Source organism: Oncorhynchus mykiss, chromosome 3, assembly GCF_013265735.2.
Source record: "Oncorhynchus mykiss isolate Arlee chromosome 3, USDA_OmykA_1.1, whole genome shotgun sequence".
NCBI classification, from domain to species: domain Eukaryota; kingdom Metazoa; phylum Chordata; class Actinopteri; order Salmoniformes; family Salmonidae; genus Oncorhynchus; species Oncorhynchus mykiss.
In genome coordinates, this window is record NC_048567.1 from 76,723,244 (window position 1) to 76,746,924 (window position 23,681).

Consider the following 23,681-nt stretch of genomic DNA (forward strand, 5'->3'; position numbering starts at 1 on the left):
CGATTTAATGAAGAAATAATTAAGTCTCTGCGTTCCGGACCTGTCTTCACAAATCAACCCTGGGTTCACAGAATTCCTGCACGCGTTCCTTCCTAGCAAAGAACTCCAACAACAACACCTCTCGGGGAGAAGACCTTTTCATATTTTGTTACTTCTCTCTTCATATATTCTACCCCTTCACTCATCACATTTTCTTATTGTTTTTGTTTGATATGTTTTCATGGGTTCCAATCACGTCCTCGTATTATTAAGTCAGATTAGTTGTGGGGTCATGAATGGGATGTATTTGTTGCGGGGAGCATTGATTGAAATACAGTTTGTTGTCATTGTAAGAACCAGTAGACCAAGAAGAGGTCACATGGGCTGCTCATTACTCACTGCTTCAGAACGTTTCCCCAAAACAGTTAGGCGGCTATTTATTTACTTAATCATTTATCTGAATTGAGATGGATGCAATTAAAACACTGACACATTGAATTACACACAGTCATCAACCAAATGCGTTGCGTTAGCTTGAGCTAATTTGTCTTCGCCCCTCCTATAAGACTAACTGGTAAACCTTTGCCCATCCTATGAGACTGACTGGTAAACCTTTTCCCCTTCTATGAGACTGACTGGTAAACTTTCACCCCTCCTATGAGACAGACTGGTAAACCTTCACCCCTCCTATGAGACAGACTGGTAAACCTTCGCCCCACCTATGAGACTGACTGGTAAACCTTCACCCCTCCGATGAGACTGACTGGTAAACCTTTGTCCCTCCTATGAGACTGACTGGTAAACCTTCACCCCTCCTATGAGACTGACTGATAAACCTTCACCCCTCCTATGAGACAGACTGGTAAACCTTCACCCCTCCTATGAGACTGACTGGTAAACCTTCACCCCTCCTATGAGACTGACTGGTAAACCTTCACCCCTCCTATGGGACTGACTGGTAAACCTTCGTCCCGCCTATGAGACTGACTGGTAAACCTTCACCCCTCCGATGAGACTGACTGGTAAACCTTCGTCCCGCCTATGAGACTGACTGGTAAACTTTCAACCCTCCTATGAGACTGACTGATAAACCTTCACCCCTCCTATGAGACAGACTGGTAAACCTTCACCCCTCCTATGAGAGTGACTTGTAAACCTTCACCCCTCCTATGAGACTGACTGGTAAACCTTCACCCCTCCTATGAGACTGACTGATAAACCTTCCAACTCTACCTGGGTAGAGTTGGAGGAGGGTAGAGGGAGTTGGGTAGAGTTGGAGGAGGGTATAGGGAGCTGGGTAGAACTGAGGAGGACAGAGGGAGCTGGGTAGAACTGAGGAGGGTAGAGGGAGCTGGGTAGAACTGAGGAGGACAGAGGGAGCTGGGTAGAACTGAGGAGGGTAGAGGGAGCTGGGTAGAGTTGGAGGAGGGCAGAGGGAGCTGGGTAGATCTGGAGGGGGGTAGAGGGAGCTGGGTAGAACTGAGGAGGGCAGAGGGAGCTGGGTAGAGTTGGAGGAGGGCAGAGGGAGCTGGGTAGAACTGAGGAGGGTAGAGGGAGCTGGGTAGAGTTGGAGGAGGGCAGAGGGAGCTGGGTAGCGTTGGAGGAGGGCAGAGGGAGCTGGGTAGAGTTGGAGGATGGCAGAGAGAGCTGGGTAGAGTTGGAGGAGGGCAGAGGGAGCTGGGTAGAGTTGGAGGAGGGTATAGGGAGCTGGGTAGAGACGAGAGAAGGGTATAGGGAGCTGGGTAGAGTTGGAGGAGGGCAGAGGGAGCTGGGTAGAGTTGGAGGAGGGCAGAGGGATCTGGGTAGAGACGAGAGGAGGGTATAGGGAGCTGGGTAGAGTTAGAGGAGGGCAGAGGGAGCTGGGTAGAGTTGGAGGAGGGCAGAGGGAGCTGGGTAGAGTTGGAGGAGGGCAGAGGGAGCTGGGTAGAGACGGGAGGAGGGCAGAGGGAGCTGGGTAGAGTTGGAGGAGGGCAGAGGGAGCTGGGTAGAGTTGAAGGAGGGCAGAGGGAGCTGGGTAGAGACGAGAGGAGGGTATAGGGAGCTGGGTAGAGTTGGAGGAGGGCAGAGGGAGCTGGGTAGAGTTGGAGGAGGGCAGAGGGAGCTGGGTAGAGTTGGAGGAGGGCAGAGGGAGCTGGGTAGAGACGGGAGGAGGGCAGAGGGAGCTGGGTAGAGTTGGAGGAGGGCAGAGGGAGCTGGGTAGAGTTGGAGGAGGGCAGAGGGAGCTGGGTAGAGTTGGAGGAGGGCAGAGGGAGCTGGGTAGAGACGGGAGGAGGGCAGATGGAGCTGGGTAGAGTTGGAGGAGGGTATAGGGAGCTGGGTAGAGCTGGAGGAGGGCAGAGGGAGCTGGGTATAGATGGAGGAGGACAGAGGGAGCTGGGTAGAACTGAGGAGGGTAGAGGGAGCTGGGTAGAGATGGAGGAGTACAGAGGGAGCTGGGTAGAGATGGAGGAGGGTAGAGGGAGCTGGGTAGATTTGGAGGAGGGTAGAGGGAGCTGGGTAGAGATGGAGGAGGGCAGAGGGAGCTGGGTAGAGTTGGAGGAGGGTAGAGGGAGCTGGGTAGAGATGGAGGAGGACAGAGGGAGCTGGGTAGAGACGGAGGAGGGTAGAGGGAGCTGGGTAGAGTTGGAGGAGGGTAGAGGGAGCTGGGTAGAGATGGAGGAGGACAGAGGGAGCTGGGTAGAGATGGAGGAGGGTAGAGGGAGCTGGGTAGAACTGAGGAGGGTAGAGGGAGCTGGGTAGAGCTGGAGGAGGGCAGAGGGAGCTGGGTAGAGATGGAGGAGGACAGAGGGAGCTGGGTAGAGATGGAGGAGGGTAGAGGGAGCTGGGTAGAGTTGGAGGAGGGTAGAGGGAGCTGGGTAGAGATGGAGGAGGACAGAAGGAGCTGGGTAGAGATGGAGGAGGGCAGAGGGAGCTGGGTAGAGTTGGAGGAGGGCAGAGGGAGCTGGGCAGAGCTGGAGGAGGGCAGAGGGAGCTGGGTAGAGTTGGAGGAGGGTAGAGGGAGCTGGGTAGAACTGAGGAGGGTAGAGGGAGCTGGGTAGAGCTGGAGGAGGGTCAGAGGGAGCTGGGTAGAGCTGGAGGAGGGTAGTGGGTAGAGCAGGGTAGAACTGAGGAGGGTATAGGGAGCTGGGTAGAGCTGGCAGCTCTGGAACATTTCAGTAATGGCTGCCAGATGAAGGGCGGTGTGACGTGTGTGTGTGTGTGTGTGTGTGTGTGTGTGTGTGTGTGTGTGTGTTGTGGAGGGTGAGTGGGTGCTATAAATCTAAAGTCTAGTAAATCTCTCACTGCAACGTATTGTAAAAAATCTATGTTTTCTCATCTCCAGCCCTCCTTCACCACCACTCTCTCTCTCTTTCCATCACTACTTCCCATCTTCTTCTAAGTGCCCCCCCCTTCAAAAACACCAAGCCCGTCGACCATGTAGCGAGCTGCCGTTTATTTTTAGAAGGGGGTGATCGAACATACAAAGGCTCAGCCAAGTCAAACACATACTGGGACAGCCTGCACTTGTTTTCAGATTCCTCCGACATTAGGAGTGCAGGAACACTGTTCCTGCTGAGGTCCCGTCCACCTCATTAACACAACATTACCTTCTGATAAGCTCTGCTTGGCTTTGAAGGAAAGAGAGTTGAGCTCACTAAAGCACTAAGAGCTAACCATAAGAGGTTGGTGGCACTGTAATTTGGCAGGACGGGCTCATGGTAATGGGAGGAAGAGAAATCAGTACAATGGTATCAAATAGTAAAACACATGGTTTCCATGGTTTCCATGTGTTTTGATGCCATTCCATTCGCTCTCCGTTCCGGCCATTATTATGAGCCCTCCTCCCCTCAGCAGCCTCCTGTTGCGTCAACAGAGGATGACTTGGTAGAGCTACACTGTACTTGACTCTTGTGCACTTGAGATGTGACGTGATGACATAAGATGTAATGACAGTTCATAACAACCTACATGTAAAAAGTGTAGCTGCCTAAAAAATAATGCGTTCCCATTGCTTAGACATGCCCATTCGGCAACATAAGAGCCCTGAGAAAAGATGCTGCTCTTACCTTCACTTCACATGTCTTGTGGCAAGTCAGCCGGCACACTAGAAGATGGGAGAAAAACAGGAATTCAGAGTAAGTTTACATTTCCTAAAAAGTATTACATTCAAGCATTGCTGAGCGGAAGGAAATGCATCACTGAGTAAATGAAAAGAGTGTATTGAAATTCTACCTCGTCAAAGTTTAACATGTTTACTCTATGGTCAAAGTCAAATATTATTGACTGTTAAAGACTGATGCTGCCTACTACCGGGGTCTGGGGTTTGGTGCTCTTGGGTCTGAAGAGAGCAGGATCTGGCGAGAGAGAGCAGGGCCTGAAGAGAGAGAGCAGGGTCTGGAGAGACAGACAGGGTCTGGAGAGACAGACAGGGTCTGAAGAAAGAGACAGGGTCTAAAAAGAGAGACATGGTCTGAAGAGAGAGAGAGAGAGAGTCAGGGTATGAATAGAGAGAGAGAGCCAGGGTATGAAGAGAGAGAGAGAGTCGGGTATGGAGAGAGAGAGAGAGAGAGAGTCAGGGTCTGAAGAGAGAGAGTCAGGGTCTGAAGAGAGAGAGAGAGGGTCTGGAGATAGAGAGAGAAAGGGTATGAAGAGAGAGAGAGTCAGGGTGTGGAGAGAGGGAGACAGGGTCTGAAGAGAGAGACAGGGTCTGAAGAGAGAGACAGGGTCTGAAGAGAGAGACAGGGTCTGAAGAGAGAGACAGGGTCTGAAGAGAGCGAGACAGGGTCTGAAGAGAGAGAGACAGGGTCTGAAGAGAGAGAGTAAGGGTATGAAGAGAGAGAGAGAGAGTCAGGGTATGGAGAGAGAGAGAGTCAGGGTATGGCAAGAGTCAGGGTATGGAGAGAGAGAGTCAGGGTATGGAGAGAGAGAGAGGGTCTGAAGAGAGAGACAGGGTCTGAAGAGAGAGAGATAGTCAGGGTATGAAGAAAGAGAGGGTCTTTAGAGAGAGACAGGTTCTGAAGAGAGAGAGTCAGGGTTGGAGAGAGTCAGGGTATGGAGAGAGAGAGTCAGGGTATGGAGAGAGAGACAGGGTCTGAAGAGAGAGAGAGTCAGGGTATGGAGAGAGTCAGGGTATGGAGAGAGTCAGGGTATGAAGAGAGAGAGGGTCTGTAGAGAGAGACAGGGTCTGAAGAGAGAGTGTCAGGGTATGGAGAGAGAGACAGGGTCTAAAGAGAGAGTGTCAGGGTATGAAGAGAGAGAGAGTCAGGGTATGGAGAGAGAGAATCAGGGTATGGAGAGAGAGAGTCAGGGTCTGGGGAGAGAGACAGGGTCTAGAGAGAGACAGGGTCTGGAGAGAGACAGGATCTGGAGAGAGAGAGAGTCAGGGTCTGGAGAGAGTGAGAGTCAGGGTCTGGAGAGAGAGAGTCAGGGTCTGGAGAGAGAGAGTCAGGATATGGAGAGAGAGAGAGTCAGGGTCTGGAGAGAGAGAGTCAGGGTATGGAGAGAGTCAGGATATGGAGAGAGAGAGTCAGGGTATGAAGAGAGCCATGGTGTGAGAGCTGAGAAGCTTGTCTGGGTTTGGTTGTAACTTACGGGGTAGAATAGTCCAAGATGGATAGAGATGAACCATACTCCAAACTAGACTAACCATACTAATTTAGACTGTATTACAATAGATGCTTAGTCTATTTACAGTGGGGAGAACAAGTATTTGATACACTGCTGATTTTGCAGGTTTTCCTACTTACAAAGCATGTAGAGGTCTGTAATTTTTATTATATGTACACTTCACCTGTGAGAGACGGAATCTAAAACAAAAATCCAGAAAGTCACATTGTATGATTTTTAAGTAATTAATTTGCATTTTATTGCATGACATAAGTATTTGAACACCTACCAACCAGTAAGAATTCTGGCTCTCACAGACCTGTTAGTTTTTCTTTAAGATGCCCTCCTGTTCTCCACTCATTACTTGTATTAACTGCACCTGTTTGAACTCATTAACTGTATAAAATACACCTGTCCACACACTCAATCAAACAGACTCCAACCTCTCCACAATGGCCAAGACCAGGGAGCTGTGTAAGGACATCAGGGATAAAATTGTAGACCTGCACAAGGCTGGGATGGGCTACAGGACAATAGGCAAGTAGCTTGGTGAGAAGGCAACAACTGACCATCTGGATGATCCAGAGGAGGAATGGGAGAAGGTCATGTGGTCTGATGAGACAAAAATAGAGCTTTTTGGTCTAAACTCCACTCGCCATGTTTGGAGGAAGAAGAAGGATGAGAACAACCCCAAGAACACCATCCCAACCATGAAGCATGGAGGTGGAAACATCATTCTTTGGGGATGCTTTTCTGCAAAGGGGACTGGACGACTGCACCGTATTGAGGGGAGGATGGATGGGGCCATGTATCGCGAGATCTTGGCCAACAACCTCCTTCCCTCAGTAAGAGCATTGAAGATGCGTCTTCCAGCATGACAACGACCCGAAACACACAGCCAGGGCAACTAAGGAGTCGCATTGTAAGAAGCATCTCAAGGTCCTGGAGTGGCCTAGCCAGTCACCAGACCTGAACCCAATATAAAATATTTGGAGGGAGCTGAAAGTCCGTATTGCCCAGCGACAGCCCCGAAACCTGAAGGATCTGGAGAAGGTCTGTATGGAAGAGTGGGCCAAAATCCCTGCTGCAGTGTGTGCAAAACTGGTCGAGAACTACAGGAAACTGTAATTGTAGTACCAAATATTAAGTTCTGCTTTACTCATGTATCAAATACTTATGTCATGCAATAAAATACAAATTAATTACTTAAAAATTATACAATGTGATTTTCTGGATTTTTGTTTCAGATTCCGTCTCTCACAGTTGAAGTGTACCTATGATAAAAATGACAGACCTCTACATGCTTTGTAAGTAGGAAAACCTGCAAAATCGGCAGTGTATCAAATACTTGTTCTCCGCACTGTATATTCATTCAGATATACTTGAGTTTAAAAAAGAACCTCATAGTATTTCTTCTGAAGTAGGATAGAGTGAATGTGCTAGTCCTGAGCACTGATGTTAACTGTAATCTTGTGTTGTATAAACAAGACACGCTGGTATAATTAGTTCATGCCATTTAGTTTATATTTAGACACCTCAAGACTACATTTGCACTAACATTTGAGAGCCTCTTTGATTATTTAATTAAAGGTCTTGAGAGAAGTGACAGAGTGAAAAACCTACAGCACACTCCAACCCTGAGGAGACTCTGGTTCCCATTGAAAACCTACAGCACACTCCAACCCTGAGGAGACTCTAGTTCCCAGTGAAAACCTACACGACACTCCAACCCAGAGGAGACTCTGGTTCCCAGTGAAAACCTACAGCACACTCCAACCCTGAGGAGACTCTGGTTCCCAGAGAAAACCTACAGCACACTCCAACCCCGAGGAGACTCTGGTTCCCAGTGAAAACCTACGGCACACTCCAACCCTGAGGAGACTCTGGTTCCCAGTGAAAACCTACGGCACACTCCAACCCTGAGGAGACTGGTTCCCAGTGAAAGCCTACGGCACACTCCAACCCTGAGGAGACTCTGGTTCCCAGTGAAAACCTACACGACACTCCAACCCTGAGGAGACACTGGCTCCCAGTGAAAACCTACGGCACACTCCAACCCTGAGAAGACTGGTTCCCAGTGAAAACCTACAGCACACTCCAACCCTGAGGAGACTCTGGTTCCCAGTGAAAACCTACAGCACACTCCAACCCCGAGGAGACTCTGGTTCCCAGTGAAAACCTACAGCACACTCCAACCCAGAGGAGACTCTGGTTCCCAGTGAAAACCTACAGCACACTCCAACCCTGAGGAGACTCTGGTTCCCAGTGAAAACCTACAGCACACTCCAACCCTGAGGAGACTCTGGTTCCCAGTGAAAACCTACAGCACACTTCAACCCTGAAGAGACTCTGGTTCCCAGTGAAAATCTACAGCACTCTCCAACCCTGAGGAGACTCTGGTTCCCAGTGAAAACCTACAGCACACTTCAACCCTGAGGAGACTCTGGTTCCCAGGGTCCAGCTAAATACACTTATTTTATCCAGTCGAAGAGCATGGCACTGTTTGAATACTAAAAAGAATGGAGTGTTACAAAGCTATACATCAAGTGTAATTAACACATTTATAAACTATTGATTACTATGTAGAGTTTTATAAGACTATAAATGACAAACCACCCAGCTGTGGAGTAGGGAAAAGGTATATTTCCCTGCTTTTCAGAGGAGTTGGCTAGTATTTAATGGAACTAATGAGATGCTACCTTCAACTTCCTTCAAACTGCATGCAAAGACATAAAAGAGCATCCAGGAGTTTGTCTGGTTCTGGGTAAGTAGGAAGACATGCTAAATCCTAACGTATCCCTTTAAGTATTGCACCAAAGGCTGAAAGTCCTCACCTCATGCACTACCATAAAAAGTGGTTTCCTCTCCACTATATTGTTCTCTGGAATACCACTGAACTGTGCTCCACCCACCCTATCACAGAGTCCAGATACACTGACCCATTCTGTTCTCAGCATGTAAGCCCTGAGGTAACACACTCCCCTGGGGTACAAGGGGAAGACAGAGAGAGGAGGACTTCCATATTGGGTGTGAAGGTGGCTGGCGCACAAGGGCCCAGTCAGGCTTTTCCCTTGTTAGGAAGTTAGAGCTCTGCAGTGTAAACAGAGCAGAAATAAAGGAGAGGCGGAACGATGGAAGAGGGCTAAGAGGGGATGAAGGATAGGATAGAGGGGTAGAGGAGTAGAGAGAAAAGCCTTAATGTTGACGTCACAGAGCGGGTAGTGGGGAGAGCGGGTAGTGAGGAGAGCGGGTAGTGAGGAGAGCGGGTAGTAGAGAGAGCGGGTAGTGAGGAGAGCGGGCAGTGAGGAGAGCGGGTAGTGGGAGAACGGGTAGTGAGGAGAGCGGGTAGTGAGGAGGGCGGGTAGTGAGGAGGGCGGGTAGTGAGGAGAGCGAGGCTGGGGGTAGAGGGGCTGGGGGGAGAGGGGCTGGGGCTATTCCCTCAACCAGGTCCTTTGTAATGGGTCTGGACTCCCAAAGGCATGGGCTGAGCCCAGCTAGAGAGACGGAACAAGGGCTGAGATATTTCCTCTCTCATATGTGCAACACACACACATACAGTACACACACACGCAAAGACAGACGCAGACACTACATTAGACTGTCACAGACATCAGACCCATCATGTACCATGCTCTGACCACTACATTAGACTGTCATTGGAGTTAAAACCTACAAGGAGGGTATCTCTCCAGGAACAGGGTTAGAGTTAAAACCTACAGGAGGGTATCTCTCCAGGAACAGGGTTGGAGTGAAAACCTACAGGAGGGTATCTCCCCAGGAACAGGGTTGGAGTTAAAACCTACAGGAGGGTATCTCTCCAGGAACAGGGTTAGAGTTAAAACCTACAGGAGGGTATCTCTCCAGGAACAGGGTTAGAGTTAAAACCTACAGGAGGGTATCTCTCCAGGAACAGGGTTGGAGTTAAAACCTACAGGAGGGTATCTCTCCAGGAACAGGGTTAGAGTTAAAACCTACAGGAGGGTATCTCTCCAGGAACAGGGTTGGAGTTAAAACCTACAGGAGGGTTTCTCTCCAGGAACAGGGTTGGAGTTAAAACCTAAAAGGAAGGTATCTCTCCAGGAACAGGGTTGGAGTTGAAACCTACAGGAGGGTATCTCTCCAGGAACAGGGTTAGAGTTAAAACCTACAGGAGGGTATCTCTCCAGGAACAGGGTTGGAGTTAAAACCTACAGGAGGGTTTCTCTCCAGGAACAGGGTTGGAGTTAAAACCTAAAAGGAAGGTATCTCTCCAGGAACAGGGTTGGAGTTGAAACCTACAGGAGGGTCTCTCCCCAGGAACAGGGTTAGAGTTAAAACCTACAGGAGGGTATCTCTCCAAGAACGGGGTTAAAAAATGTTCCAATACTTTGTTGATGTATAAATTAATGAGGTACTCGTGACAAATACTACAATTCAAAGAACACTGAGGGTAGTCAGTCTGTGTTTGCTGCAGCATATTTGATGTTCTGCTGCCCTCTAGTGGTGATCTTGACTCAACAGCATTTCTGCATTTCTTAAACGCCCGGGGGCATTCAACATTTTGTTTTTCTTAAGTTTTGTATCATACTTTACAACAACTGATGAAACTAACACTGTAAAAAACGTCTAATTTCCTGATAGCTGCTGGTTGAAAATGCAATCTGACCAGCAGTGGAGGCTGTTGAGAGGAGGACGGCTCATAATAATGGCTGGAATGGAGTAAATGGAAAGGTATTAAGCACATGGAAACCATGTGTTTGATGTGTTCCAAACTTCTCTGCCAATAACAGTTTTCAGATTACATATCCCTCCCCACTCTCAGACAGTCCTTATTGCTTGAGAAAAATGTTTTGCTAAATAGCTAGTTTGGCATTTTATTTTATTTTAATGGAAAACCATTACAGAAAGGTACTTAAATGTTACCCAGAAAATATTTGATATTGAGATAAACACGTCTGCACTGTGCCTTCAACTGAACAGCAATTGTGTCCACATTGTCCTTGGAGACCACAGTCTGTTAACTGTCAGCCTGGTTATGTTATCATCTGTCTATTAAACTCTTAAGGATCGGACCCTTTAAAAAAAAAAAATAGCCTAAAATGACATACCCAAATCTAACTGCCTGTAGCTCAGGACCTAAAGCAATGATATGCATATTCTTGATACCATTTGAAAGGAAGCACTTTGCAGTTTGTGGAAATGGCAATGAATGTAGGGGAATATAATACATTACATGCTCTGTTTTTGTATTTTTTTTTACCATCATGTTGAAATGTAAGAGAAAGGCCAATATATGACTTAGGAATCTACGCACAATTTAGATTTTGGCCACTAGATGGCAGCAGTGCGTGTTATAGACTGATTCAATGAACCATTTTATTTCTGTTCAAAATGTTATCAAGACTTCCCAAATGTGCCCAATTGGTTTATTAATACATTTTCAAGATCATAACTGTGCACTCTCCTCAAACAATAGCATGGTATTCTTTCACTGTAATAGCTACTGTAAATTGGACAGTGCAGTTAGATTAACAATAATTTAAGCTTTCTGCCAATATCAGATATGTCTATGTCCTGGGAAATGTTCTTGTTACTTACAACCTCATGCTAATCACATCATCATACGTTAGCTCAACCGTCCCACGGGGACAACTTTCAGCCTTGTCATGTTATCATCATCAGTCTCAGTCTGTTAACTGTCAGCCTGGTCATGCTATCATCATCAGTCTCAGTCTGGTAACTGTCAGCCTTGTCATGTCATCATCATCAGTCTGTTAACTGTCAGCCTTGTCATGTTATCATCATCAGTCTGTTAACTGTCAGCCTTGTCATGTTATCATCATCATCAGTCTGTTAACTGTCAGCCTTGTCATGTTATCATCATCAGTCTGTTAACTGTCAGCCTTGTCATGTCATCATCAGTCTCAGTCTGTTAACTGTCAGCCTTGTCATGCCATCATCAGTCTGTTAACTGTCAGCCTTGTCATGTTATCATCAGTCTCAGTCTGTTAACTGTCAGCCTTGTCATGTCATCATCAGTCTGTTAACTGTCAGCCTGGTCATGTTATCATCAGTCTCAGTCTGTTAACTGTCAGCTTTGTCATGTTATCATCATCAGTCTGTTAACTGTCAGCTTTGTCATGTTATCATCATCAGTCTGTTAACTGTCAGCCTTGTCATGTCATCATCAGTCTCAGTCTGTTAACTGTCAGCCTTGTCATGTCATCATCATCAGTCTGTTAACTGTCAGCCTGGTCGTGTTATCATCATCAGTCTCAGTCTGTTAACTGTCAGCCTTGTCACGTTATCATCATCTTGTGATAATCAACTGATGAGGGGGACAAGTGTCCCTGAAAACAGTACTAGTTCTGTAACAGCACTATGATAGGGCCATTGACCTGCAATGTGTAGGATAATCCAGTAGAGGGTATTGAAAGTATAATGTCAACAACATAGAAAGACTGTTTTCCTTCAGTTTGTAGGATACGGACATGGTGGACCAATCTACTACATGTTGGGTGAGTGTGGAGCTGAGCCCATACAGTTGTGTGTGCACATGTGTGTGTGTGTGTCATCATCAGTCTCAGTCTGATGAGGATTGACCACAATTTCTCAATGACATTAAGATCTGGGGAGTTCCCTGGCCATGGACCCAAAATATCTATGTTTTGTTCCCCTAGCCACTTAGTTTTCACTTTTGCCTTATGGCAAGGTGCTCCATCATGCTGGAAAAGGTATTGTTCGTCACCAAACTGTTCCTGGATGGTTGGGAGACGTTGCTATTGGCAGATGTGTTGGTACCATTCTTTATTCATGGCTGTGTTCTTAGGACAAAATTGTGAGTGAGCCCACTCTCTTGGCTGAGAAGCAACCCCACACATGAATGGTCTCAAGATGCTTTACTGTTGGCATGACACAGGACTGATGGTAGCGCTCACCTTGTCTTCTCCGGACAAGCTTTTTTCCAGATGCCCCAAACAATCGGAAAGGGGATTCATCAGACAAAATGACTTTGCCCCAGTCCTCAGCAGTCCAATCCCTGTACCTTTTGCAGAATATCAGTCTGTCCCTCATGTTTTTCCTGGAGAGAAGTGGCTTCTTTGCTGCCCTTCTTGACACCAGACCATTCTCCAAAAGTCTTTGCCTCACTGTGCGTGCAGATGCACTCACACCTGCCTGCTGCCATTCCTGAGCAAGCTCTGTACTGGTGGTGCCCCGATCCAACAGCTGAATCAACTTTAGGAGATGGTCCTGGCGCTTGCTGGACTTTCTTGGGCGCCCTTCTTCACAAAAATTGAACCGCTCTCCTTGAAGTTCTTGATGATCCAATAAATGGTTGATTTACAGTGCCTTGCGAAAGTATTCGGCCCCCTTGAACTTTGTGACCTTTTGCCACATTTCAGGCTTCAAACATAAAGATATAAAACTGTATTTTTTTGTGAAGAATCAACAACAAGTGGGACACAATCATGAAGTGGAACAACATTTATTTGATATTTCAAACTTTTTTAACAAATCAAAAACTGAAAAATTGGGCGTGCAAAATTATTTAGCCCCTTCAGTTCAGTGAGGATCTCTGAATGATCCAATGTTGACCTAAATGACTAATGATGATAAATACAATCCACCTGTGTGTAATCAAGTCTCCGTATAAATGCACCTGCACTGTGATAGTCTCAGAAGTCCGTTAAAAGCGCAGAGAGCATCATGAAGAACAAGGAACACACCAGGCAGGTCCGAGATACTGTTGTGAAGAAGTTTAAAGCCGGATTTGGATACAAAAAGATTTCCCAAGCTTTAAACATCCCAAGGAGCACTGTGCAAGCGATAATATTGAAATGGAAGGAGTATCAGACCATTGCAAATCTACCAAGACCTGGCCGTCCCTCTAAACTTTCAGCTCATACAAGGAGAAGACTAATCAGAGATGCAGCCAAGAGGCCCATGATCACTCTGGATGAACTGCAGAGATCTACAGCTGAGGTGGGAGACTCTGTCCATAGGACAACAATCAGTCGTATATTGCACAAATCTGGCCTTTATGGAAGAGTGGCAAGAAGAAAGACATTTCTTAAAGATATCCATAAAAAGTGTTGTTTAAAGTTTGCCACAAGCCACCTGGGAGACACAGCAAACATGTGGAAGAAGGTGCTCTGGTCAGATGAAACCAAAATTGAACTTTTTGGCAACAATGCAAAACGTTATGTTTGGCGTAAAAGCAACACAGCTGAACACACCATCCCCACTGTCAAACATGGTGGTGGCAGCATCATGGTTTGGGCCTGCTTTTCTTCAGCAGGGACAGGGAAGATGGTTAAAATTGATGGGAAGATGGATGGAACCAAATACAGGACCATTCTGGAAGAAAACCTGATGGAGTCTGCAAAAGACCTGAGACTGGGACGGAGATTTGTCTTCCAACAAGACAATGATCCAAAACATAAAGCAAAATCTACAATGGAATGGTTCAAAAATAAACATATCCAGGTGTTAGAATCGCCAAGTCAAAGTCCAGACCTGAATCCAATCGAGAATCTGTGGAAAGAACTGAAAACTGCTGTTCACAAATGCTCTCCATCCAACCTCACTGAGCTCGAGCTGTTTTGCAAGGAGGAATGGGAAAAAATGTCAGTCTCTCGATGTGCAAAACTGATAGAGACATACCCCAAGCGACTTACAGCTGTAATCGCAGCAAAAGGTGGCGCTACAAAGTATTAACTTAAGGGGGCTGAATAATTTTGCACGCCCAATTTTTCAATTTTTGATTTGTTAAAAAAGTTTGAAATATCCAATAAATGTTGTTCCACTTCATGATTGTGTCCCACTTGTTGTTGATTCTTCACAAAAAAATACAGTTTTATATCTTTGTTTGAAGCCTGAAATGTGGCAAAAGGTCGCAAAGTTCAAGGGGGCCGAATACTTTCGCAAGGCACTGTAGGTGCAATCTTACTGGCAGCAATAATCTTGAATGTGAAGCAGTTTTTGTGCAAAGCAATGATGATGGCAGGTGTTTCCTTGTAGGTCTGTTATTTGAACTCAATCAGCATGACAGAGTGATCTCCAGCCTTGTCCTCGTCAACACTTACACCTGTGTTAACGAGATAATCACTGACATGATGTCAGCTGGTCCTTTTGTGGCAGTGCTGAAATGTAATGGAAATGTTTTTGAGGGATTCAGTTCCTCTGCATGTCAAAGAGGGACTTTGCAATTAATTGCAATTCATCTGATCACTCGTCATAACATTCTGGAGTATATGCAAATTGCCATCATACAAACTGAGGCAGCAGCCTTTGTGAAAATTAATATTTGTCTAATTCTCAAAACTTTTGGCCACGACTGTACAGGACTCAGAGTAAAGCAGTAAGCCAATAGGATTCCTCTGTTTCCCCAAGCCAATAGGATGCCTCTGCCTCTGTGTTTCCCCAAGCCAATTGGATGCCTCTGTGTTTCCCCAAGCCAATAGGATGCGTCTGTGTTTCCTCAAGCCAATCGGATGCCTCTGTGTTTCCCCAAGCCAATAGGATTTGTCTGTGTTTCCCCAAGCCAGTAGGATGCCTCTGTGTTTCCCCAAGCCAATCGGATGCCTCTGTGTTTCCCCAAGCCAATTGGATGCCTCTGTGTTTCTGCAAGCCGCGGGCGAGGCAAGACAAATATTTCACTTCTGTAAGCTAGGCTAAACAACCAGCAGGCTTCCCCCATGTCGCTTCATGTGTAGAACTATTAAGAACTAGACATTTCCACTAGCCAGGAAGCTGTGGCCAGGTTTTAGTGGCTAGCCAAGCCCAGTGTCTCTACTGTCTAGACTCTAGCCTGTAGGTTTGCTAGGGATTGCCAAGACCTGGGTAGCAATACTGAGCTAACTGTCATCCAGCTTTGATGAATCACAGACCTCTATGACTGTATTGTTTATATTCTGTAGTCCCATTGTATTATGTCATTCATTAAATTCTCAATATCCAACTAGAACACCATTTGATTACTAAGCAAGCTATCAATCTAATCAATGAAATGAGTTAAAAGCCTGATTAACACACTAGCATTGAGTGAATTGAAAACCAGCAAGCCCCTGACCTCCCCAGAGCCACTTAAGACTATTTTAGCATAATTACTCACATTGACCAAAACAGTGACCTTAAGTGACCCTGAATGACCCCTTGTCGGCCCCCGGTTACCGTGGTAACACTCAGGCAAGGTCAGTACTAACCTTTGCAAATTAGCCCCTCCTGGCTGACGGTCTGTTTGCACACGCCACAGTGCTTGCTCTTCTTGAACGTCTTCACCCGAAAGGTGTGTGAATGGATCCCCTCAAACTCCTCAGGCTGCAAAAGGAAAAGGACAAAGAGTTGGAGGGTTTAGTGTTCAATTGCAGATGGCTCAGTTGGTTTTGGGGCGTGGCGGTGTCGATATAAAGTGGGTTCAATTTGTGTGTAGGCCACCACGGTATTTGCAAGGGTTTTGTGTGGACAAAGTCATTTGGACATTTCTCACAGACTAAGAAAATTACCTTGCATATACCATCACCCAAAATAGTAATAATAGTCAAATTCACATCATCTGTCAGTATACTGTAAGTTAGTTACTTTGCTGCAGAGGATAAGTTCATGAGAGTTACCAGCCTCAGAAATTGCAGCCCAAATAAATTCTTCACAGAGTTCAAGTAACAGACACATCAAGTAACATTATCAACATCAACTGTTCAGAGGAGACTGCGTGAATCAGACATTCCTTATTGAATTGTTGCAGAGTAGGTGAACGGATTATCTCTGCATGTGTAGTTCCCACCATGAAGCATGGAGGAGGAGGAGTGATGGTGTGGGGGTGCGTTGCTGGTGATACTGTCAGTGATTTATTTAGAATTCAAGGCATACTTAACCAGTATGGCTACCACAACATTCTTCAGCGACACGCCATCCCATCTGGCTTGCGCTTAGTGTGTCTATAATTTGTTTTTCAACAGGACAACGAACCAACATACCTCCAGGCTGTGTAAGGGCTATTTGGCCAAGAAAGAGAGGGATGGAGTGCTGCATCAGATGACTTGGCCTCCAGAATCCCCCGACCTCAACCCAACTATGAAGGTTTTGTTATGAATTGGACCACAGAGTGAAGGAAAAGCAGCCAACAACTTCTCAGCATATGTGGGAACTTCTTCAAGACTGTTGGAAAAGCATTCCAGGTGAAGCTGGTTGAGAGAATGCCAACAGTGTGCATAGCTGTCATCAAGGCAAAGGGTGGCTACTTTGAATAATCTAAAATCTAAAATATATTTACAATTTTTTTGGTTACTTCATGATTCCATGTGTTATTTCATAGTTTTGATGTCTTCACTACTATTCTACAATGTAGAAAATAGTAAAAAATAATGAAAAACCCTTGAATGTGTACGTGTGTCCAAACTTTTGACTGGTACTGTATATACAGTGCATCGATTTTTGGGGAACTCTGTTGAGAGTTAGAATAGTAGAATACACAAGGTGTAAGTTCAAAATGTGGTTGTGAATCAGCTAATTCTCTCTTGTTATGTCAATCACTGATAGTCACTCAATTAGCACGTCAGCTAACATTTTTTTTCAATTGGTAAGTAAGTCTAGCGGCCAGCTATCTAAACTTGCAGTAATCATGGTCGATTTACCGACTGGTGGGCCCTCACAAAATTTTGCTTAGGGCCCCCAAAAGGCTAGGGCTGGCTCTGACAGCATGTGTGGGTATGGATGTGGGTATGCAGACCCACGAGCCACTGCGGCCCCTCATGAGTTTGTGGCCCCCACCTCCATCAAAGTCTAACTCCCTGGCTTAGATAATTAACATAATATTCTTCAAATTGACTTTGGCGGTAGGACTTTTTACCTAACTTTGAGATGAAAGGGGAAAGGGGTTTACCTAGTCAGTTGTACAACTGAATGCCATCAACTGAAATCTGTCTTCCGCATTTAACCCCACCCCTTTAATTCAGAGAGATGCGGGGGGGAGGCGGGGGGGCCTGCCTTAATTCACATCCACGTCTGAACGCACAGAACCCAAAACTTTACACATCATAGACGAAAGATTTCTACAGTTGTGTGGAAAGATGTTAGAATTTGGCCCAACAACTGTAGAAATTGTACACTTTGTCTGAGTGCAGACACTCAGCTGTCCTCTACAAGGAAGTAGTCCCCATTTTCTCTACTCTGAGAAACAAAAACAAGAACAACCACATAACCCCATCTCCCTCCACCCCCCCCCCCCCCCTCCCTCCTTTTCCTGGGCCACTGCTGCAAGCCCCCTGAGATGATTCCTATCTGACAGTGTCCACAGTGCAGCCTCCCCTGAAAGGACCCCCTGTCTACAGCCAGCAGCCCCCGTGTTTTCATTCTCCTATAATTACATCTCAACTGTTCTCCCTTCTTCCAGTCTGCCTTCTAAAACCCGCTCGTTGGCAGGGGAGTCGGGGTAATAGAAAAGTCAAAGTGTAGGACAACCGTCTCCCTTAGCGTCTCGGCTCGCTGCTAAACCTGTGTCATGTTCCCTCTTTGTGGTCAGCCTGTCCTTAATGGACAACTTTGGGGGAATCGGTGACATCACTTGCTCTGAGTATTTGCTCAGCTGGTCCCGATTTTGGTATTTTTGAGTTTCTGCTCTGTGGGATACTAAACCCCGCTAACACATGGTCTGTTGGCCCAACAAAGCAATATTGAGCCAATATGAAAAAAATTATTGTACAAGTTAAGAGAACACACATAACCAGGAGATATCCTGCACGTATGTCACCTGTCTGGAAAGTGAATCAAGACTAACACGTAAACACAGAGAAAAGAATGTACTGTATAACAAAGAGACCCAATGCATTGTGGGATAGCAAAGATGTAAAACAGACCAGAATCTATAACCTACACCCTACCCTTCTTACATGGTGTATGTGTGTGTGTGTGTGTGTGTGTGTGTGTGTGTGTGTGTGTGTGTGTGTGTGTGTGTGTGTGTGTCTGGGCATTCACATGTCTCTTAATATAACTCCCTACATATTCTTTATGAGGAAGAAACACTGAGGAAACTGATGAGGGCTTACTGAATGCTTTTCAAGGCAGGAAACGCAGGCCAGAATGGCTTTTTAACATCCATCCAGCTTCCATTAAGCGTATGCTCGCTGGACAGGGTTAAGAAAAGCCATGAGGTTGGCACATTGACCAACTTTACAGAGGGATTTTACATGGCATGGGAATGCCACAGAGGAAAGGACAGGGAACATCCAGGAATGGCACAGTATGGAGTGACGGTGTGCCATTGAGAATTCCCAGGCCTGAGAGAATTCCCAGACCGGCCACTGCAGCCACACCAGTAATGACTGTGTATACACCGTTTAGTCGTCAATCCCAAGCAGTCGGTGGAAAAAGTGTTTTAAATGCAGTAAGGCAAGGTTAGAGGTAAGCACTTCAGCAGACTCTAGCTTGCTCTCCCCCACCACCTCTCTACATACTGTATATGGCACACCACCCTGCATCCCACTGCTGGCTTGCCACTGAAGCTAAGCAGCGTTGGTCCTGGTCAGACCCTAGATGGGAGACCAGATGCTGCTGGAAGTGGTGTTGGAGGGCCAATAGGAGGCACTCTTTCCTCTGACCTAAAAAAAAAATATATATATATATATATATATATCAATACCCCAGGACAGTGATTGGGGCATTGCCCTGTGTAGGGTGCTGTCTTTCGAGAGGGACATTAATGTGGTCACAAAAAAAATCTCATGATGCTTATCGTAAGAATAAGGGTTTTAACCCCTTTATCCTGGCCCTCATGGCCACCTAATCATTTCCAATAGGCTCATTCATTCCCCAGGTCGTCGCTGTAAATGAGTTTGGGTTCTCAGTCAACTGGCCTGGTAAAAAAGGGTTAAGTCTACATTCTCTCTCTCTTTTGGTCTTGGTCCCTTAGAACATATCTTTCATCGCACTTTCGTTCTCTCTGTCTCTTTCTCTTCCTCCCCTCTACATTTCTCCCTCCCCCACTTAGCAGAGAGGTAGATTTATGGATGTCTGTGCAGTCTACAGGAAAGCCAAAGGTCTGGTTCCCATGACAGGCAAAGATTAGTGTCGTCTCCCTCCAGTCAAAAGCTAAATATAATTTTATCATCAGACTGATTTAGCATAAGGTGTTTGGGTAAGGACCAGGATTAGCATTAGCCTCGGTTAGCATTCTGTTCAGTCAAATGACCATGACAGTTAGCAGCAGCAATGCTAGCATCATGTGCATAGTTCAATGATTGTTGAGCTTAGCTTTAGTGGGGCAGTCATAAGCTAGTGCTTACTAGCTAAAATGTACATCCTGCCTCAATTTCAACTGCTTATGTATCACTTTGACATGACACCAAATACCTAGTGTGTTGTAGTATTTTCTCTGTTGCTATTCCCACAGCTTTTCCGTAGCCTACCAAGGTGCCTCTTGGGCTTAGCCTTGAGACTAACCCTAAACAACAAACTGCTGTTAATCTCAATGCAGCACCTGACCGGCACTCCTATGGGACTGCATATCTCTCCCTGAGCCACATGGTGACGACTAGACAGCCTGACCCTTCATTCCATCTCAGGGCTATGCCTTGCCACGGCCTAATGTGATTAGCCTAATCTGGTTAGCCAAAAACAATGACTGGAGCTGTGTTGGGCGGCCATCTTGGCAAGGCCATCTCAGAAGAGGGATGAACCTGTCTGGTGTGACTACATGATAATGCCAGCATTCCATGACAACGCTCAGCCTGGGAATCTGTTTGTTTGTAGGAGATCATATGTGCGGGGAAATGGCAAAATTCATTGGTTGTTGCCTATCCAAAACATTAGTGAGAGAGAATAATTGGCATAGGCCCTACAACTAGATGTAAATGACTTATACAGGAGCATACTTATACAAAAAGTGTGTTCTTCGCCACAGATCTAGCATCAATTTCCCCTACCACCAATCCTAACCTTAACTATTAGAGGGATACAGAAGAACCCGACATTGTCAGCCGTTACAGAGACAGGCCTGCAAACATTATGGAGACCCTAGTGCCCCACAGCTGTCTACCCTCTAACCACATTAACCCCAATACCCCAAAACAACATGCTGAGGTGATCTACTATTTCTGGCCAGAGGCATGAATGGGATCTATTCTTTATTTTTAATGTTTTTACTTCAGGGGGACACTGAAACTCTGACTCATGTCAGTGAACGCAGTGTGTTAGCAAGAACAGCTTCATCAAATACCACCCAGGTGAATGCCAATAATTCTACATACATGTTGTATCATATTTATCTGGCTGTAAAGTCAATTATCAAAGAATAAAACTGGAACATAGTTGGAAAGGTATTCATTATTTTGGATTCCAATCAAATGACACAAACAATGTGCAAGATTTCTAAACTGTTCACACACACACGCACGCACACGCACACACACACACACACCTGTTTGTCACCTAGTTAGTCAGTTGACAGTGTTGCTATAAAAACGTGGGTCCTGGAGTCTCCTATGTAGGCTCTCATCAAAAACGTAGTTTTGTTCCCACTTCCCAAGAAGAAGAGAGCTCAAGACTGAATGTAAACAAAAACAACCACGGTATCATGTATACACAGAGGTAACACTTATTCAAACATTTATACATAATCCATTTGGCATGTATTTTTTTCCCCCCAGGTGAACATTACCTACATCACAGAATAGCAAATAAACTGCCTCTTTAGCCTGGTTTAGAAGCCTATTACTCTGTGTAGGGGAGAGTGGACTAAATTAAGTCAAAGGGATAAGTTGGGCCACCCTTGTTTCTAGGAAACTAAATATTTAGGAAGAGTCCAGCACCCCCTTTGCCTTTCCATTTAGGAGGCGGCAGGTAGCCTGGCGGGTAGGAGCGTCTGGCCAGTAATCCCCGAGCTGACAAGTCAAAAATCAGTTGTTCTGCCCCTGAGCAAGGCAGTTTAACCCACTGTCCCCGGGCGCCGTTGATGTGGATGTCGATTAAGGCAGCCTCTCTGATTCAGAGTGGTTGGGTTAAATGCGGAAGACAGAATTCAGTTGTACAACTGACTAGGTATCCCCCTTTCCCTTACTGGAGTCTGTGAAAGGACTAATCATATGAAAAAAAAAACTGATTTCACCAAGTCAGACGAATGTATTATAGTAGAGGTCTCATGATGCATGTACGTAAACCAAAGTAGATCATGTTAAGATAGTTCTATACATCAGTTGGGATCTCTACTAGCTTCAATATGAAGTCATAAACCTAGCATGAAAGGGAACCCTTGTAGCTGTGTGGGTTAATATAGTCAACATGTTTGCATTGGGGTAAGTTGAGCCAATGGCCATGGGGTAAGTTGAGCCAATGGCCATGGGGTAAGTTGAGCCAATGGCCATGGGGTAAGTTGAGCCAATGGCCACGGGGTAAGTCGAGCCAATGGCCATGGGGTAAGTTTAGCCAATGGTTGAGCCAATGGTAAGTTGAGCAAATTCAAGTGTTTTCTTCCTAGGTATAACGCAAGACATTATTGCTGGGATATGAAGTAACAACAGGGCCTGGCCGATGTTAGAAGTGATTTAACAAGTCAAATGTTTTGTTAGGCCTTAAGTCTGTTAAAATATACCTAAAAGGGGTAAAAGACTAAAAGTGTTGTGTTGAATTGTGTTTGTGTTTCATTCAGAGGGACATTTGTAGGCGGCTTAGCTTACAAGATACCACTTTTTTTTAACAAACTCTGTTTTCAAAACTGTAATGTTTACATGAATTCTGATGATTTCCAGGGATACACAACATCCTGATATATGTTGACATCTTTGTTAGAAAGACTACTACATTTTCCTTGACAGAATGTAATAAATGGCACAACTTACCCCACTCTCACCTAGTTGTGTTTCCTTCCCTCTTGCAGACAGAGAGTGAGACAATGTCAGGGACACTCACACATACACACACGCCAGACAGGCAAAATATGTCTCAATCTCAGTCTATTCAGCCCAGGGAGTCCCGTTGTATTTGGCTCTCTCAGAGAGAAGAGTGGATCCCCAAAATAAATCAGATTTCTAGTGTTTTCCTCCCCTATTGACCAGGGATATGTAACCGAAACCAGGAGAGTCCAGCAAAACACTTTTGGAAAACTTCAGACCTTCTGCCTGGCCCCACATGTCAGTCACTCCCTAATGGTTTAATTCCCATTAGCAATTTGGGCTGAAGCTCATATTCTTTTTTTCGTAACCAAACAAACCTAGCTGTCCTCTGCTCCTCAACCAATCCAGGCCTCCTCTGTTTACCCCCAAATACTATGGAAATAAACATGACAAACAATATAGCAGGGATCCCTTTGTTGGGCCTGGCCCTCTAATTGTTTCTGTTCATCAGGAGGGCCGCCGCCGCTCGCAGACTTTGTTTATTGTTGGTGGGGGGGGAGGAAGTGGGGGGGGCTCTGGGATATGTGGTGCCGAGTATTGCGCACGGGGGGGGGGGGGGGGGGGGTTGTAGGGTAATAATGGGGATACGTTCACTAGAGACGAGGTCTGTGATGCCAGCCATTGAAATGCCCCTGGCCTGCTGTGGTCCTCCCTGTCGCCTCGCTTTTCTCGCCGCCAGACAGGCACAAAGGCAGATGGCTTGAAACAGACACCCTAGGACCCCTGGGGAGAAGCCAAGGCCAGTGTACACACAGCCCCCTCACTGAGACGCTAAACTCCTGGGAACAGGGTCCCCCCACCCCCGAGCCACACACACAATGGAGACCCTTAACCCCAAGGGAGAGAGCGGGTAGTGTGGTTTGGGGGCTCCCAGTGGGCTGACAGGATTTAAAGCAGAGCTATAGAACTCTGGGGTAATCTCCACGTTTCCTCTGCATAAAAACCATGATCTCCAACTCATTGAAGGATCATTGAGAGCTAATGGGTGTGCAGGCTTTTGTTTTAACCCTTCAGTACCACACCTGCTTAAGCCAATCATAGCTCAGACTGAAAAACAATGTCGATTTTTTTTCTCAATCGGTTGTATTAGTGATGGACTGGCATTTAAAAAAAACCTGCACAGCGCTATATCACTCCAGAACAGAAGTTGGAGAACTCTGATCTACACGGATCTATGAATAGGTGAAAGCAGTATGGTGAATGTATTATTCACCTCTCCAGTTCAATCACATCTCTTCAGATGGAGAAACTTAT

At 46.0% G+C, this 23,681-nt stretch overlaps 1 protein-coding gene across 1 annotated transcript in view; it reads right to left on the minus strand.

Moving 5' to 3' along the window:
• LOC110520604 (tensin-1) overlaps positions 1 to 23,681 on the minus strand; it is a 337,260-nt gene that overhangs the window by 203,040 nt on the left and 110,539 nt on the right. Inside the window, 2 exon segments of the mRNA XM_036975231.1 lie at positions 4,026 to 4,063; positions 15,750 to 15,864. Coding sequence (XP_036831126.1) covers positions 4,026 to 4,063; positions 15,750 to 15,864 — 153 coding nt within the window.